This window comes from Echiichthys vipera, assembly GCF_963691815.1.
Source record: "Echiichthys vipera genome assembly, chromosome: 17".
Taxonomy (NCBI): domain Eukaryota; kingdom Metazoa; phylum Chordata; class Actinopteri; order Perciformes; family Trachinidae; genus Echiichthys; species Echiichthys vipera.
This window is the reverse complement of record NC_139842.1, coordinates 15214994-15233614: the sequence shown is the minus strand read 5'-3', so window position 1 is coordinate 15233614 and position 18621 is coordinate 15214994. Positions and strand designations below refer to the sequence as shown.

At 40.2% G+C, this 18621-nt stretch overlaps 2 protein-coding genes across 4 annotated transcripts in view; both read right to left on the bottom strand.

Moving 5' to 3' along the window:
- Positions 1 to 11862, bottom strand: part of pbx4 (pre-B-cell leukemia transcription factor 4) — a 29785-nt gene extending 17923 nt beyond the window's left edge. For 2 of the 3 annotated variants that reach the window (XM_083931031.1, XM_083931030.1), the window contains exons 1-2: positions 11159 to 11862; positions 7111 to 7184 (exon numbers count right to left, since the gene is read on the bottom strand). In XM_083931031.1, the coding sequence (XP_083787157.1) occupies positions 7111 to 7184; positions 11159 to 11343 (259 nt within the window). In that variant the 5' untranslated portion in view covers positions 11344 to 11862. Of the gene's footprint in view, positions 1 to 7110; positions 7185 to 8812; positions 8927 to 11158 lie in introns of all 3 variants that reach the window. The other variant, XM_083931029.1, reaches the window with a different exon arrangement.
- A 2744-nt stretch (positions 11863 to 14606) lies between these two features.
- dsn1 (DSN1 component of MIS12 kinetochore complex) lies at positions 14607 to 17783 on the bottom strand (the record flags this gene model as incomplete). The annotated part of the gene is made up of 11 exons (XM_083931265.1): positions 14607 to 14824; positions 14907 to 14994; positions 15715 to 15862; positions 15969 to 16040; positions 16152 to 16208; positions 16289 to 16376; positions 16502 to 16574; positions 17024 to 17097; positions 17212 to 17494; positions 17617 to 17659; positions 17749 to 17783. 11 exons carry the CDS (start codon positions 17781 to 17783, stop codon positions 14733 to 14735), a joined length of 1053 nt encoding a protein of 350 aa, XP_083787391.1. The 3' UTR covers positions 14607 to 14732.
- Positions 17784 to 18621: the final 838 nt, after the last annotated feature.

The window sequence follows — 18621 nt, the reverse complement described above, 5'->3', positions numbered from 1 at the left end:
TTCTCATAGCTCATAATTTCAACAATAATCTGAGAAATGTGATTCAGCATTCCTACAGCCTAACTAACGACAGGCCATAGATATGTTTTTTCAAGCAAATAATTTGGTGTCAATATGGCACAAGTGCTAAAATTAAATGTGCTTAATTGTTTTTTTAGACACTGTTCAGAGACCCAGTAACCAAATCTCCACCGTGGTCTCTCCAGTCTACAGTATTGCACGCAGAGAAAAACGAATATAAATGAAAAAATTTGAAATGTCACAAGAGGAAGAGGAGGATGACGAAGAGCACCTTAGCAGGAGGCTTGTTAAAGCACTGCTAGGATCTTCCCCCAGTCAACTCTCATCAGGCCAGCTGCCTCCTGTGCTCATTAGCACAGACTCTTAAGGAGCTCCTAAAGACTTTGTGAAAAATGAACGCTCATTTGAGAGGTCGTTAATTTGCACTGTTATGCAAATTAGGTGGCAATTAAGCGATAGATCAGAAGAGCAGTGCCCATTTATAACAAGTGAACAAGCATTATGACACAGTCAGATGGTGCCAGAGAGAGCTGAGGCTTCATGGTTAGTCTGCTCAGGTCTAATGTAGCAGCTTAGTAAGGAATAAAATCAATGTCTATAACATGTCTGGCCAGTCAGGATAACAATTTACTAGTGGTTTTACAGGAGGGTATCATTAATTGGCTTTGCTAACCTGTACACACATACATGCCTCAAAAAGTCACTGGACATGCCAATAAATTGCTCTTAAGAGAGCTAAAAGGCACGGAGCTTTGTTTCAGTTATCACACAAATGATTACAAAACTAATAGAAACACAAACTAACCATCTTCCCAGATTATGGAATTATCTGGACTAGCAGTACTACTACATTAATTCATCCATCTATACTGATGAAGAACGTCACAAGCTTAAAAGGATCATAGTCCAGTATCTGTAATAACCCAACGCGTACTGCTTATCTTGGGGTGGATAGTAAACAGCCCCCCCTCCCACTAGCCCTGATGTTTCAATCTCTCCCCTGCATTTATGACATGGTGTGAAATATACAAACATACTGTCTGGGACAGTAATGTGCACTACTGCAGAGGGGTGGAAGGCTCCCATCAATTGTAATTAATCCTTAATGAGTCAGGATTAGGAGCTAGGCTCCGACACTCTCCCACCCCACTGCCACCAAACTAATGCAATCCAGCTGAGACCACATTTACATATCTTTAATTAAAGAGATGCCGGCTTCTATAAGAGCAAAGCCTAAAAGTAGTGTGAGAGGCACAGACATGCTGAGAGGGCGGGCAGATGAGATGAAGAGGTAAGAGTCCACCATTTGGGTGACCAATGATGGGTCACTCAACATTTACAGTTTCTTGATGTTGGGCATAAATTCAGGGGAATTTGTGGATTCAAAGTAAGCCACAAGTTGGAATGTCACAATGTAAGAGATCACAATGATTGTCAGAGGAAATATCCCGGTTTCATTATTGTTATTCAGGGAATTTACTACTCAACACTATGGAAGGACAAAGACACATTCTTGTTGGTCGTACACATAAAACCTGTGAGCCTACTTTAAACTGAAAATAGAGGGTTCAGCATGTACATAGAACTGAAGTTATGTCCAGGTAACTACAACATATCCCAGCAAGTGTGAAAAATATTGCACTTTGCCTATCGTGTCACTGTGGCCAATTATACTTCTGCATGTCAGACAGTCAGAATATGCGTGCCCACTCCCTGGGTGTTACAGAGGGTTTTTTAGTTCAATATGGCACAAATACATTTTTATTACATTTTTGTATAATTTCATTTCATTTATCAAAATTCCTATCACCAGTTTCACTATCAAGCAAATGTCACTATCAACCCCTCTTCCAATAAACATACAGTTCTGATGTAAGACTGTAAATTGTTCTTACCAAATTAGATAAAAAGAAAAAACATCTGATAGTGGGAATTTGTCCTAACATAACCATGCAATTCATTGACACAATGCTTGTCACCTATTAAGAGATTTAGAGATGTTTAAACTCAGCCATCCATATCCAGCTACCCTGATCCCTGTGACAGCACAGTCACATCACTGTTCTTGGTGAATCATGGCCAAAATGATATCGTGGCAGTCTTGAAGGTGAACAATTCCACTGGGCTTTTCCCATCCTACAACACAGTGCAGACAACAGTTTCCCTTGTCAATATATAGAGGCCCAGCTCCTACAGGACTAATACCACATGGGGAAATCAGTTGGCCCACACACCATTAGGCCTAGGCTGAAGGTTGGGGTGCTCTGCCTTCCCACTTTGAGTTGGGGGGTGGGGGGTGGTGGTGTGTCTGTCAGGGCCAGGGGTCTGTGTGATATTAGCCGTCTGCCAATCTGGTTTGGGGAATGGACACCGAGTAATTACTCCTGCTCTTACTGCCTCATCAATCTCCCTGTATCACTCCTGCACCCCCCAACACACACTATCTTTTTTCGTTCTCTTCTGCAAAGGGGCCGGGGAAAGAAAAAAACGATTGAGTGGCAGGACACCACACAATAGAGAATCCTGAAAAGCCAATGAGATAATCCTCCACCACTGCATAGTGAGTGTAAATATAAAGAAAATCTCAACCAAGTGAAAAGTTGGTGTGGCAGTACAAAGGTGGATGGCATATTCTGGTTTTAAACTGAAGGGATAATAAATCTGACAAGTTTGGTAGCTTCACATAGATTGCGTTTTTACCACAAACTATTTTTATCTTGTTACTGCCAGTGACTTAAAAAGGCAATGTAAGCTTTCCCTCATAAAAATATAATAAAAGACTTCCCACAGGTTCCTAACAACTCATTACATTTTATGGCTGTGTTCCAAATTGGGCTCTTTGAAAACTAATAATAATTAAGTTGCTTTAATGAGGCATGTGATTAACTAAACTTCATGTACTGTAGTCTGTCAAAGTCCGTGGAATACAAACATCTAAATCAATCATGCAGGGTGGGTTTTTCCCAACAAAAATTGAGTGCTGCCAACTGGATAACACTTATCTGTGATGTTTTGTTGTCAACTTTCATGCATGGCCTCTAAAACAAAAAGGACATATAAATTTAAATTAGATTTCTAAAGGCTCTAAAAAGTTAAGTGTTTATTCCAGCTGTGAATTAACACATGGGAAGTATGTGTGACTTTTAATAGCGTTTGGTTTTAGTGTTTTTACAACTACACTCGTGCTGTAATTCAACTAACATGTAATTGAGCCCCCTTTGTTGCTTAATTAGTATTTAGACAATTTGAGTGCTTTTAATGCCAGGGTAAGGTAAGGATTTGATTAAGTAAATAACATGGTTTGCAAAAAGATTACAACCCCAATAACCTGATTTAACATATGTTGTTTAGTGATTTGGTTACTCACTGAAAGGATGTTTGGTAGGCTAAAAGGCTAAAAGATAATATAATGATCCATTCAGATGAGCATTACACTACAAAACAACCCAAGGGACTGCACTGGTGTAGGTGTGTTACTACAGGTTACAGGATAGATAAACTATGAACCTCTTAATAAATGCCAAGAAGCTGCATGGTGGTTTATACTCCTTTGAGGATTGTGCAATTCTGGACAGTCAACACAACAGTCATATTTTGTCTTCATCAAATAGTGATTAATTCATATCAAGTAATTTTTGTATTCAGTGATAAGATACAATTAAACGGGAGAAGCCTTTATATGAAATGTAACCAGAAATAGCACAGCAAAAAATCAACCAGAGAGCAGGTTCATGGAGTTGGCTTAATCTCACCTTCATCCATCTTGTCAAAACATTAAATAGGATGTGATGATGGGTTGTCAGCTAGCCGCTTTGCCAACATACTAGCTAAGCGCTGCTGGCTCTGCTGGCAGGCATCAGCTGTAAGATTTTGGTGCTTGTGAGCGTTAAGAAAAATAAGACACTTCCATCCGACATAGTTAAATATCACAGTCAAATTAAACAAAAATTACAGGACTCGTTTTGAACCAAATAGCTAACTCATCATTTGAAGGATGACAGAGAGAAGAGAGTGGGCCTGTAGCAGAGGCAGACAGCAATATCCCAGAGCCCCAGACACACTGTTAGGACACTGGCACAACTGGCTACCTAACAGAGCAATCAACTGGCTCAAGTTAACATCCCACTGGCTACAGGCCATCAGGATCCCCTTGTTGTTAAACCATTACTGTTGTTGCTGAGGGTTACATGGCCTATATGAGCGGTGGTGTACAGATACATGCATATCCTAAGAAGAGCAGTGCACCTTTACTTTTAATACTGAGAGGTTATACATAGCTAACAGTTTTAGTCTTATATAGGTACTGTGCTCACCAATTTGCCACTTTTTCTACACAGCCAAATAGAAGTGTTATCCCACGGGGTTGTTTATCAGACAGCTATTCAAGATAAGTGGTTAGTGTTGGGATGTGAACTTGTCCAAATGAGGGGGAGCAGGGAGAGGCTAGCAATACACGTATCCTTCTCTAAGCTAAAGAAAAAAACAAACCTGTATAGCTTTGATTCCCCTTGAAAAAAAACTATTTTTATTTTCATTTAAAACCTATCCAAAAATAAACAACTGTTCAGGCATGAAAGAGAAGGACAGCAGGGTGACAGAACAGAGTGAGTGACAGCTTCACTGTTGTCATGTGTAAAGCACAAGGAATGCTTAAAAGTAAGGAGATTCGCCTCAAACATGCCCAAACTAAATGAAAAACTTCTGAGAGTAACTGCAGTGGCTTGTGAGAGATTTTGGCATAAGCTGTCCCATTGCACCAAGAGCTATTTTTACAGCAAATACCCATGAGAGTGAGGGAGAACAGAACTGAGTTGAAGCAAAGCCACTGGCTCTCAACTTTGATCACTTCCCGTATCTCTCAAAGTGCTTTAATTTCTTTTTTGGAGTGCATCTTTAATAAAGTATTACAAGAATCAAATTTCACGCAGATGGAGGTCAGGTTTAATGTGAGAGCTCAGGACAACTCAGGCACTGTTGTAAAATGGGGGGTGTTTTGGGGTGGGGGGCACTGGCATTTGCGCAGAACATTTCCTTTACAATGAAAACAATCTAACCAACTGCAGCACTCAGAGGAATTCACCTCCCATCCCCCACGCCCCACCTCCCCTCCTCCACCACCACCACCATCACATTACCATATCAAAGCCCCGAGTTCAGAGCAAGTCTTCTCTTTCAAGAATGGGAGCGAGGCAGAGGGAGGGAGGGGTAGAGGACAAGACCGAGGCAGTAGGAGTAGACCCAAGACCGGGTTTGCTTTTATCCTTGTTCGGTTTGTGCGCATTTGTGCAAGTGTGTATGTGAGCGTGCTGACACAAGTGCATGTTTGTTAGTGAAAAATACTGCAGAAAATCTGTGGAGATACTAGAGGACTACTGATTGGGTCTTCCACAAGCTGCACTGAGGAGAAGTCAATTCACATTCCAGAGGCACATAATGGGGCCTGCAGGGGGTCTGATGGAGTAGGAGAAAAATGCCAAAGCAGGTACACAGTGCAGTTAGGAGGGCACTGCGTGGCAGATGGCCAGCAGAGTACAGGCAAAGCCAAAGAACTCTATATTTTATGGTTGGCATATTCACCTCAAGCATGAATTTGTTGTTGACCTACCTCTATGCCATGTCTGTTTTTCTGCTCAGCTTACTGTAAGAGTACTCACAAGCCCTCTATCCAGTTTGCTAGGAGACTTAATGTGAAAATCAAAGTGAATGGCATTAGGGTAAATAAGACCACTGGTTGCCTGGGAAACAGTGTACCCTGCCCCACTCACTCAAGCCTAGCCTTTACTTTTGTCCAATCACTGGAGAGCAATAATACATTATTGACAGAGGGCCACAACAGGCAGCAGTGCAGCATTTTCAAATTGTATTTGAACAAGAGAGGTTTGCTGTTAGAAGACACACAAGGCAAGTGAAAGAGAGAAAAGCACACAGAAAGACAAGAACTGAGAGGGACTGGCAGAGGGAGAGGATTCAAAAGCACCCCATTTACACTACCATAACCATCAATCTGCCATCCATCCCAGGCCTGCGCCTTTGAACCCCACTAGAATCTGTCAGAGAGCTGACTCGAATAGCTAACAAGATGAGAATAAGTAGCCTGTTTACTGTGAATCATTTTATGTATAAGAGCAAATCTGAGATATTAGTATAGGCAATAATTTCCATGGGCTCATGTGAATTTGAAATTCAGCATTATTCATTAAGACAGTGTCAGAATAGTTGCTTGGCTTGTTGTGTTTGGATGAAAGTACTGCATTGATATGCATATCAATTATTCCCAATACACAATTACCCTACACTTGTGTGGTGTAGCTGTTTTAACAGTGTTGGAGAAAAGAACATCTCTCTGTTCTGAAATAGCATAACAGTTTGACTGTAAAGCAATAACCCCGGTGGAGTATATATATATATATATATATATATATATATGCCTGCTGTCAACTAGTTGTGCATGAACTTTCTTTGAGGATCAGGTTTGATTGTTTTAATCTAATAATCTGAATATGACACTTTGTGGTAGTGGTAGCAGTAGGTCTTTATTGCCATGCTTTAATACGGTAAATATTTCTGTGACATTCAACTAACTGTCCATCATTTTAGATGGAAATTGACAGGAATGCTAAAATGTTAAACCAAGCAGAGCGTATTTTTGCGTTCAGGTACTCCGGGTCAAAACGAAGTACACTGCAATCTGAACAATAAGTATTTGAACTCAGAGTTGTTAGCATGTTCTGCAGCAACTTCTGCTGTCTGGCTCAAGTTTCAAAGGCACCGATCCACTAAGATTAGTTTCAGCTGGTCAGTGTGAAATCTGGACAGCAGCCAAAATGGGTCAAGTTTCTATAATTACTAGGATAAAACACAACAAAAATCAGATTTAGTCTACTCTTGAAACAGAGCATACACAATGTATGCACTTAAAACAGTATAAAAAATACAAAACAATATTCATACTATAGTGTTCTCTGCAAGGCCATTAAAAAGTAACTTGGGGCAAGGGAAACTGGAACAAAGGCACACTACATCTCAACACTAGGTTACAACCTGTGCAGACTGGAGTACACAAAGAGAAAGAGTGAAGTAGAAACTCACCCGTCTTCTCTTTGATCTCACAGAGAACGCTAAAGAGGGCTGGCTTCATTCTGTGACAGTTCAGGGCATGCTTCCTGTAAGAGAGAAGAGGGAATAAGAGAGGGAGAGAGCGAGCAGGATTACGATAAACAGACCTCCATCTCAAGTCATTCCATGTCCTCCCCCATAAAACAGGTAGAGGAGCTGTATGTACTAGGAATACAACATTTCAAGAGTGTAGTGCAACACAGCAGGACAGGGCCGTGTTGTTAAAAGGCATTTTCAATATCCAAATGCCATTGTCAGTGCAGAAACATCCCTGATGTGTCAATCTGAACTAGCAAGAGTAATGTTGTCATTTGGACGCTTTGCGATGTGGGACAGGTAATGATGCCAAACCTCAAGGTCATCATTACTGAGCACCAGAATCCTGAGTTAATACACAGTAATCTAATTTTTTACCTCTTACAGAAAAACCTGTTCCACACAAGTAGATGGTGAGTTGATAAGAGAGGATTAGGATTTAGTTGCAATTTTAATTTAATCAGAGACATTCTCTTTATTGCCAATCAGGCTGATAACAATTAAAGGAGAAAGGGCAAAACTTCTACGGTTCACTGTAATCAAATCAGAACACCTTTGTAACAAAATTTCCTGCTAATACACATGCATGCACCCACGCACCCAGCTTAGTACACCCAGTGTATTAAAACTTGTAAAACTGTAATGTTGTAGCAAAACCTTGTTTCCAAGTATGACCCTAAATGACTTGACACCATAGTCTCTAATGTTAACTACTGTACTGACAGTGCAAACCAATTAGATCGGAAAGGGGGGGGGGATACTAAGTACATTTAGAACTGCATTTTACAAGTAATATTATTCACCTTCAAAAACGTATGAAAGGAACAAACGAACAACCAAAACATTTAACTAAGCACCTGTGTAGCTCATAATTTTCCATTATTGTTGTGATTTACAGGGTGGTCTTGTTTAGCCTAACTCTATAGTAACTGTGTGGCCATAGTTTGCAGTGCTGTTGAAGTATTTGCATCATTGTAAAAAAATGTTTCTGTAATTTTGTGAACCCCCTTGTATTGTTAATGACTAGTTCTATAGATGAAGAAAACACAGGCATATTGATGTGTTCTATGGATAGCTTTATAAAACAAAACAAGCATAATGTATTTTAAAACAGATTTTAGTGCCAACAACTATATGTAGAATATGTAATCAGAAAAGTGCAACATACAGTTAAAAGTTTAGGTGAAAATCAAAACCAGCATGAGGCCTCCATTTCTGATGAACATGAATTGGGAAACATGAGACAAGAAAAACCTGAAGATCATCCCGAAAAAAAAAATCTTTTCTAAATAACATCGCTCAAAACACTTTAAAAACAACCACAGATGAATATGATTTGGCTACACCTGACCTCAACACCAATTCCAGTTGTGAATGTCCACTGCAGTATTAATGAGGGGACTATGGGGACTAGCAAAAAGTGCACCTACTGTATATGCCACAAAAGACTGCCTTTCTGTAATAATATTCTGTGAGGCAGTTTGGTGTTAAGATGTGACTTATGTGACTAGCATTTAATAATGTCATTTTGTCCACCAATTCTGTCACTGCTGGATTGAGTTGGGGGGAGGGCTGCCATCAGCATGGAGGGTATGAGCAGGAGGGGGAGAAGGAGGTGCTCATGCGGTCCTGTACTGACCTGTGCTGGAAGTTGAGTGGCAGGCCACCCCCTGCCATGCCCCCCCCTGCTCTCCCTCCCTCTGTGGGGTCGTCTGATCCACCCCAATGCGCCGGCGATTCCTCTGGCCAGCATCTGAACATATGGCGACAGGGTGAGAGGATGAGGGTGGATGGTGCGCAGGAAGTGTACTCTGCAACACCGAGGTCTTGCGCTGCCCTGACCACTCCCCATCCCAACACACTGCCACCCTGCACGACAAGGGCGTCATGCTCACATGAGAGCCACCACACGTTAACTTGTAGACCATGACCGAGGGGAAGATTGATGTGTGGGTGACAAACTTGATCAGAGTTAAGTATGATGTTGATAAAGACTGTACATTTGAGGTCATACCAACTGCTGTATATTATGAAAAATATTTGTAACAGACTATGTGTAGTCCTCAAGTCTGGTCTAACAAGATTGTCAATCAGCTAATGCTAAACACATACTGTTCACAAGATTATTTTATTGCCTTAAATTATTATATACATACTACGCACATAACACGTGAAAGGATTGGAGCGGTACACGCCACACAATTTGTAAGTCCACTGAACTGACAGTAGGCTGCATTCTTTTTAGCATTAATCCTGAAAATATATGGCATGAAGAGGACATGCGATGAGTGGGAGTTTAGATCAATACAAGCATTCAGCAAGGACACCTTTGGCACTTCCGAAGCAGCCACACCTTTAATTAGTTTTTCAAAATAGCCTGTTAACATCTAATAATAGACATGCTACATCATACACATGTCCTACCCTGTAACTGGCCATTTAATCCAAATAATTGAAATGTACATTATTTGTTTCACTATAGTACACATTTTGTTAATGGTCTTCGCAAATCATAAACAGAACATGAATAGACTGCAATAAATATTCCAGAGCAAAATTATTTGCATGTGTCAATGAAATAAGGCCTGATTAAGTCCTCAAACTTGTACTGAAGAAAAGGCAATATCCCAGTATACATAGGATGCTGGTATAGCATCATCCCTCCCCCTCACCACCATCTCATTAATAGAAACTCGATTTGCGGACAGCTGCACTCGCGTACACATTATAGGAGAATTGATTGCACCCAGCACACAATGAAAAGGATGAACACCAGGGAGGGAGGGAGTGAAAGAGGAGTGAATTAATTAAGAGAACCAGGTGGTCAAATGTTGGGTGGAAAATCACTAGCTAATGACACATCACACTGTGGCCACAGTCTTGCAGTGGACGGTTGTCTATTGTTGAAATACTGTCGCTTCATCTGAAACTGACCTTATGCTCCTGGAGCCACATGGCAAATGAGTGCGGGTCAGTCGCTCGCTGAAATGCATACTCCTCACAATAATGAAACGAAAAATACCTCGAACACAAACACTAAGTTACCAGTCACATGAATAAAGATTGCTGTCATCACAGGCGACACTGGAGTGATACGTGGGGCAACTGACTAATCTTTACCCTTACCTTAACTTATCAGCTCATTTGCATTTCAATGACTAATGTTATCGACACTCATCTGATATAGAGCGGCATTTCAGATACATGTTGTGGTAATTAGGCACATCTAATGTATGTGTAAAAGTGTAAAATGCCTTAGCTGCATGACAAGAATACCTATGTTTTACTCAGATAGCTCTGACTCTAGCAACTTAAACCATGCACACTATCTCAAAGCATTTTGTGTGTTGTTGAGGTACTTCTCTGTAGTTTTGATAATTGGTGTAAAAAGAAAATGTACGTAACTAACGGGATATTGTCTCATGAGCCAATGGGAGAATAACAAAAACTCGTGAAATATGTAAGATTTGTTTTTCTTTATGCATGGATTAACGAAAGCCTTCAAAAAATACTACTGCAAAACGAAACCACTGTTTTTAAACCAAGAGATATATGCATGCAAATACAGCTTTAATGTTACACAAGTGGTCATGTGCATTTTAAAACGGCAACCATTGTCAGACTAAATTGAGGAATTCAAACTTTTTTAATTTAACACTTCATTAATGTACCACTTATCGCTTTTTTTCAACCTAATGAGCATGTTCACAAACTACAATACACAATATACAGCACGATTTGAAGTAACAAAGAACCTCATTTCAAACTACAACAGCACTGTAATGTGGGTGTACAAGTTAGTCTTTTATCTAAATGCACTGGTTTAGCAACGGATTACAATGTAGCGTTTAAGTTGCATTAATGTTGCAATTACCTTAACTTATATTCACATTAAAGCTCGAGCCCTAAAGCAAGAAATAGAGACACATACAACGCACTTTAGCTTAGCTATCATGTGTGGAAAATGGCTCTTCGCTTGTCTTACCTGGCCTGTGCTTCGTCCAGGCTTTCGTCGGTGATGGCCATTATTTGCTGTAGGATATCCCCTATGTCTTGTTGAGGCTGACCGAGGGACTGTTGTTTCCTGACCGAGTCTGGGTCACCGACGTCGGCTTGTGCTAGTCCAGCGAGTCCGGTGAGACCCGTCATCATCCTGGTCTGGTCATCCATACTTTCAAAAAGAAAACTCGCCGTTTTCCTCAGCCGAAGAAGAATACACACACAAATAGCTAGCCTAGTTAGCTAGCCAGCAAAGTATTTATACGACAAATCATACAACACTTCTTAACGTTACCGACAACAACGACTAGGAAATAGTTAAGGGGTTCTGTCGTAAAACAGATCGCACAAACACGCTTTACATTCGTCTGTGTTTTTCCGCCTCAAGTTAAATAAACGCGGCCAGGCTAACGTTTAGCTAACCACCGAGTGAAAAACAGCTAGGTTTAGTAGCCGTAGCCCCGCAGAAAAGCAGCAGGGACACACATGCACAGACTGTGTGAGCTGGCCAACAGCGCCTCGCTCATTTTCGAAATAAAAAAAATGAAAAAAATATATATAGCAGGAGACGAACAGTCTTTGTCTTAAAAAATAAAAACACGCCGATTCAGAAAAAAGAAACAAGACATGAATACAGCTAAGCCTTTCGGGACCGTCTGGCTCCAATCAGAGATCTCCTACCAAAACAGACTACGGTTTGCCATTGTTGTTGATGTCGCGCGAGTATGTGTTCTGGGGCTGCGCGAGCGGTGTGCGTCGCGTTGACCATTGAACTCGCAGTAGCAGTACCACCACCACCACCAAGCGCGAGCTTACGGGTGGGTTATCAGTGTAGACTATATAAAAAAGATACTAATATAGATATATTTATATATAAGCTGGTGCAATGTTGGCAACGACGCATCGAGTATTCATTTTACACACAGCATCCCAGCCTCCTAAAACTGTATTATTCCAAGTTACAAGATTCTCCTCTTGTACAGCCTTTACAAATGGATAGCCCCTTACGTCACCAGCACGGCTTGTCCTATTATAATTGGCTCAAGCTATTTTCCTCATTAATATGGGGTGAGATCAAATGCTTTTATAAACAAAACTTTGAAATGAATGCTAGACATTTAAAAGGACTGGGAAGGTGTGCTGCTTGAGTTTATAGAGAGCCGTACACACACAAATGTAAACATTAGAAACATTGTGTAAGAATAACCAAGGTGTTAGAGCCTATTCCACATGTTTTAAACATTAGTTTGAGCAAGTGCAGAGGTGTGTGAATCTATCCAGCCACAACAGCCAGTCCCTGTTCAAATGTGTTGGATAGAAAAAAAGGAGTATCAATCTGATTTGGTCTCTTGGAATCAGTGTCATTTCATAAGTTGTGTGCCTAATAGTCAATGCACTGATATCCATCTGTGTATGCAAATTGTGGCAATTTAAAGAGCAATATTCAATCTCAAATCAAAATAGTCCAACCTAAGAATATCATTCTGTCCTAAACCCCCGATGAATGAAACATCCCATCAGTTTTCAGTATGAAAATGTTGACAGCACAGATTGAAAACAAGTGTCCTTGTTTTTTGCAAACTGGGCAATTCTGCTGTAGTTTATCACTCAGATCAGAGAGACAGCTTTCCAAGACGAATGGCTGGCTGAATGGATGTGGAGGAGAGCTGCAGCCAGCCTTGCTGTTCTGAGAAGAGATGATGGGTGTGCATAAGGGAGTAGGACCAAACTGGCAGTGGTTTATGCTGACTCTCCATACATCCATCTACTACAATCTGTAGCTAATCAATCTAAAGTTAGCGACAACAAGAATAGAGAATACAGCAAACCTAAACAGTAATTGTTCTTTGCATGTGCATATTGTGTAAGTCACAATTCAGGTTTCCTGGTGGCAATAGAAGTGCATTTTAACCCCTTAAAAATATCCCTTCCACAACCAAATCTTCCATCTTATAAACATCAGGTATTTAAGGTGAAAAACAAAATAACCACATATAATAGCCAAAAGCACCCTTATTTTCTTTATTTCTGATAATAGGCACAAAAAAAATTAAATAAAAATAACCAGGAGAGCCTGGTCCCACCCACCTTTATCCAAATCAAACTTTCAACATGCCACACTTGAGTCAATTAAGTTGTTTAAAGCGACAGAATCTCATACAATTTTAAGAGTAGCTGCAGGGGTTATCATCTAACCCTAAAGTCAGAGACCTTCAAAAGGAAAAAAACTGTCAGTGGCTTTGTAAACTTCTTCATGTTTTATTGTTGCCGATTCATTTAAGGATCATTTCTGTGAAACTTCTATTCATTTGGATGCTAAAGCTGCCCTCCTCTCACCCCACAAGCATCAAGCCTCATTTTCATCTAAATAAGAATCGATCTTTCCTGCTGTGCACCATCCTCACAACTCTCACGGTCACAACCCCGCTTGTCTTCTCTTGGTTTGTGCCTGTGCTCTTTAGTCTCTCCCTTGAATACAATCACAAGGGAGATTCTGCATACTCCATGTTGGAGATCATAACTGCAGAGCACAGAGTTATTCATCTTATTTATTGTTGGCAATGGGCAAAAGGGTTTTTTGTCTTCCTGTAATTATTAGAGAAAAAATGAAGTGTGAACATTAATGAGTGAATGGGTCCAAGAGATAGGAGTGATAACGAACAAAGCTTTGACTGACTGGTACAATGTCAAAGCTTCGTTCTGCATCAGTGACCCAGCCAAATGCAAGAGATGGGGGTGAGTCACTGTGGGGGAGGGGCCTCTTCCTGAATGGTCAGGGGACACTGATGAAGTGAAATAGATGCAGCACCAAAAAGAGAGTAACTGGGACTGAGGATGAGCATGTAAAGAGTACTGTAAATAAAGTAAAACTGTAGAGAATAACCAATCTGTATTCAATAAACTATATAGTTAATGCATTCCTGTTGTACAAGTAAATTATTGAAAAATTAGCAAATTTTTCAAAGGTTTAAAGACACTTTTCGAAAATGACACAATGTACACCAACATGGTTCGGCAACTCTTTGCATTGTAACGTTTGAGTATTTTTTATAAAATAGTAGTTTCAGACCACTTTACAATGTCACTTCTTCCAATCACTTTAAATTTCAAACTCTTTAAAACAAAAAAAGGAACAGTTAGATTTCCTATGCAGTCCTTCCTTCCTTTGAATATTTCTATGTTTGTATACAGGTAAGATTACACTTAATTAAGGTTGAACAGAAAAATCTACTCTATCCATTCACCAAGCTTCTTATAATATTGTATAGCCAGCCACTGCCACCTGCTGGTCAAACACAAGGCTTACCTGAACTAGCTCTAAACCCGGACCTGCTGCTGACAGAGGTTTTGATTTTATAGCTGGTTTTATTTGCCACAATTTGTTTACAAAAAAGCATAACATTTGAGCTTACATAAGACAACAAAGACAGGGCAAAGAAATTATGTAACCAAATCACGGATCAGCAAAAATATTAGAAAGAAGACATATAAGAGCTTCATATACAAGTCATAAAGAGTCACGGTCCATTAGATGATTGATTGCTTGTGCTTGCCTCCTGTCAGAGTGCCTGTGTAGTTGCAGAGGATAAAGGTGCTGCCATGAAGTTCCTGATGGGGTCAGGTGAAAGATCCTGGAATCCTGCCTCTGCCACTGAGAAAAAAAAAGTAACCCGATTAAATGTTGAATTGCCACATCGTTGTTATTTCATAGAAAAGATGAATAAAATCATTACCCAATCGGCCACTGGTCTCTTTCACCAATAACTGTGACCGCTCCTTGACGGACAGAAGCTCTGTAACCATCTTATTCTGAGTGTCCATCTACACATAAAAAAGGGATACTAATTAAACTATAAGAAACAGAATGAGTTATGGTTTGGACAAAAAAAACATCCATAGGCATTAACTTGGTTACAGCCATCAGAAATCAGCTTTATCAGGGGTATGAGAGTGTGGTTTGATCGATTGATGATTGATGATTTTGATTGACAGTTTTGGTAACTGTACTGTAATTCCTTGATTCAAAATGTTGCTAAATTTTTGATTGGTTCACAGAAATATGTGATGTCAACTTCTTTTCTAACTGTGCCAAAAAAAAGGACAAAAAACGAAATCTCTCGTGATAAAAAGAACGATAGTGTGTCATTGTAGGACTCAACACCTTTAAAGCATTGAACATGTTGCTGCAATCAAACTACAGCAAATAGGGCACAAGAGTACATGTTGTGCTAGTTACGTTATCTCACATCGACTTTGTTATTACTATCTTGCAAAGGGAATTTTGATCAGAAAGGGTGAATGTATGTTTCTGAACTGCAGAGGATGGATAATGTCAATAACCACTTCATTGCCTTGCTTGTTGACAGAACATAAGCTTCCCATACATCAGTAACATCTGCTTTATGTTTCGTCTCTCTCACCGCAACCAGCTTCTGTATTTTACCATATACAGCCACACAGATGGTATATACTATATAAGAACAATAAACCTTCCAGATTTTCTGAGTAATGATAAAAAAAAAAATCTAATTTCCAACATACAATCATTGCCATAGTGTGAAGCATGGGCTGTTGTCTGCAGAGGAGAGCGTGGTAGTCCGGTTTACTCTGTATGAAATGGGACTGTGAGGACTGGGCCACAGATGTAGAGTCTAATGATATGCCTCCTTCCTGGCCCTGCTCCACTTTCCTGCAACAGATAAAGAGCAGATTATTGACACACAATTGGGAAGACAGTATTGAAACACTAACACAGAATTGCTACAGTATCCCCCAATGACAGTACACGCGGTCACCTTTTCAATTCCTCTGCTTTACTCCGGTGTTTGTTCAGCAGTGACTCCCAAGATTCACTTTCAACCTGGAGCCTAAAACACAGATTAGTAAAGAAAATAAGCATCACACCATCTGTGTTTTTAAGTTGGAATGTATGGTTCGTATGTTTGCTATAGTGATATAAAAAAATAAAAAAAACATGCCTATTGATGGCTTTTCGGACTTTCTCCATGGCTCTTTGCACTGCAGGATCACTAGAACTGAAAGCAAATAACAGAGACATAAATACAGTATAAACTATTAATTTGTAGGTAAAAACAAAAAGGTACAGCTACAACACCTGGCTGCTCTAGCAGGGAGTTGATGACCTCCTGGTTCATCGCGTATGCTTTTGGCCAGACAATCCCACTCTTTCTGCATGCGCTCAACTGCACCAACAAAGACACAGAAGACAGATAAAGAAATAACTTGAACTGAATATTTCTGACAGCAATTCAGTTAAGATAGAGAGTTCTGTGAAATATGCACCAAACGAAGCAGTGAAACCACTAACCTTGTTTTTGAAAGGACTCCAGTGAGATGCCTGGCACAGACTGCAGCGAATTTTGAGTTCTTTCTATTGCCAGCTAGAGACAAAGCAGAGGTGATTAGACAGAGATTCATTTGTTTTAGAGACCAATTAGAAACAACTGTATGTTCCCCTCTAACCTAATGCAAGCCATGCATACACGTACAGTCTACTCAAGCGTTATTGTCATAAGTAGTTCATTAGAACATCTTATGTACAGTAGTAGGCAGGTACTCCTGAATAAAACTGACTTCTGATATGTCCCTGAAGTTGTTAATTTAAATTTCAGTGAACCTCATGCTTTGTTTTCATAACACCACATTTATTACAATGCAAAATGCGTAGTTATTACTTTAAACCGCATGCACATTTCTTTGTTAAACATCAACCAGTCCCGTTTTTAATCCATTATATTCCAAATAACAAAACAAGTAACCTACTCTGTCTGCTTATTTAATTTCTTACATTTTGGCACAATTAATTTCCTTATATGACAGTACCACTTACCCTCATTGAAGCCTCCATCAATTTCTCAAGCCTCTCCTGCGATGGCAAGGATGCATTTATGCTCCTGCACAAAACTACAATAGACACATTAATAGAGTTTTATACTGCGAAACAAACAACCCACAAAACATAATAGCCTATGAACAGTGTTTACTGATTACAAGGCATCAGAAAGCCAGATATCTCACCTTGATATGGGTTGGAAAGGGCAGGGAGAGAGCGTCGTGTTATGGTGGCTCTCCTCCAGGATTTCCTTCTTGCAGTGGGGTTGACAGTGGGACTCGAAGGTCCCTCCGTGTTTTCTGTCTCCATTTCTAGTTTGTCTGTCTCTTGTCTGTCTTCACCCCTATCGGGTGTCTGTATGGTGGGGGATACGAGGTCGTTAACTTCTTTACGGGGAGATTTGTTTGGGGGAGCTGTGCTGTGGCTTGTGGAGGAGCATCTTTTCGATGTCCGTTTCACAGAGTTGACCTAAAAAGAGAGTGAACCAAAGGGCAACGTAGCAGTGATATGTAACGTTAGCAGGATTAGCTCTGGGATACATTAGCAGTAAGTAGCAGAATTAGCAGTAAATGTCAGTTAAAAGGCCATACCTCATTCTGGGTAACAGTATCAGAAACGGCGACTCTTCCGCAACTGCAGGAACATTTTATGAATTTAAAAACCACAACGTCAACTTACGTGAATAGAATATCAGTAAAAAATATAATTAATAGGATACAAACCCTTCTTGTCCAGCTTCTGAATGTTTATCCGCCATTTTTTTCCTTTCAAATAGTTGTCTTCACAGCGCGCGCCCAACAAACCAAACCCCTCTTCTGACCTAAGCATCATGGGAAATGTAGTGCGATTGTAAAACAAAAAAACTGCAAACAAAGTAAACAAAGGCAAAGAGCCTGTATAGGAGCTGCAATCGAATGACTTTGACAAGCACTTTACTAACCCATTTCGCTTAGAATGTGGATCAAATCATGTTTATTCTTTTTGGAAACAATAGCCAGAAAAATAACTTTTTAAATCTTTGTCACCTAGGAGTTGCATGATTATCCACTGATTTTCTTGACACAGGGGTGTGGCAGCATGTGCAGCTTAAAAACCTCTACAAAAACACAAATCTGATGGGGTTGGATTTTAATATTTTATAAATTAAAGATCATAAAGTGGAAAATAGTATGAACAAGAATATGGTAGGAGGCCTCGGGCAAGACCCAGGACTAGGTGGAGAGATTATATCTCCACACTGGCCTGGGGACGCCTCAGGATCCCCCCCAGTGGCCCGAGAAAGGGAAGTTTGGGGTCCCCTGCTAAAGCTGCTGCCCTCGCGACTCGACCCTGGATAAGAGGTTGAAGATGAGATGAGATGAGATAATGTATAAATTGAAGACCCCAGGAACCCAAATGCAGGTTGAAATGTCTGCCTTTGATGCAGTATTATCTACTCCCTTGGTGGTGAAGGAATCCATTATGAACCCCCCAACATCAAGTTTATAGCAAGTGTTGACAATTTAAAGGGGCAACACCCTGATTTTCTTTTTACACATTGGTAGGAGGAGTTTCTTCAGAGTTCAGGTGCTTTAGCCTCCTGATTTTAAGACATG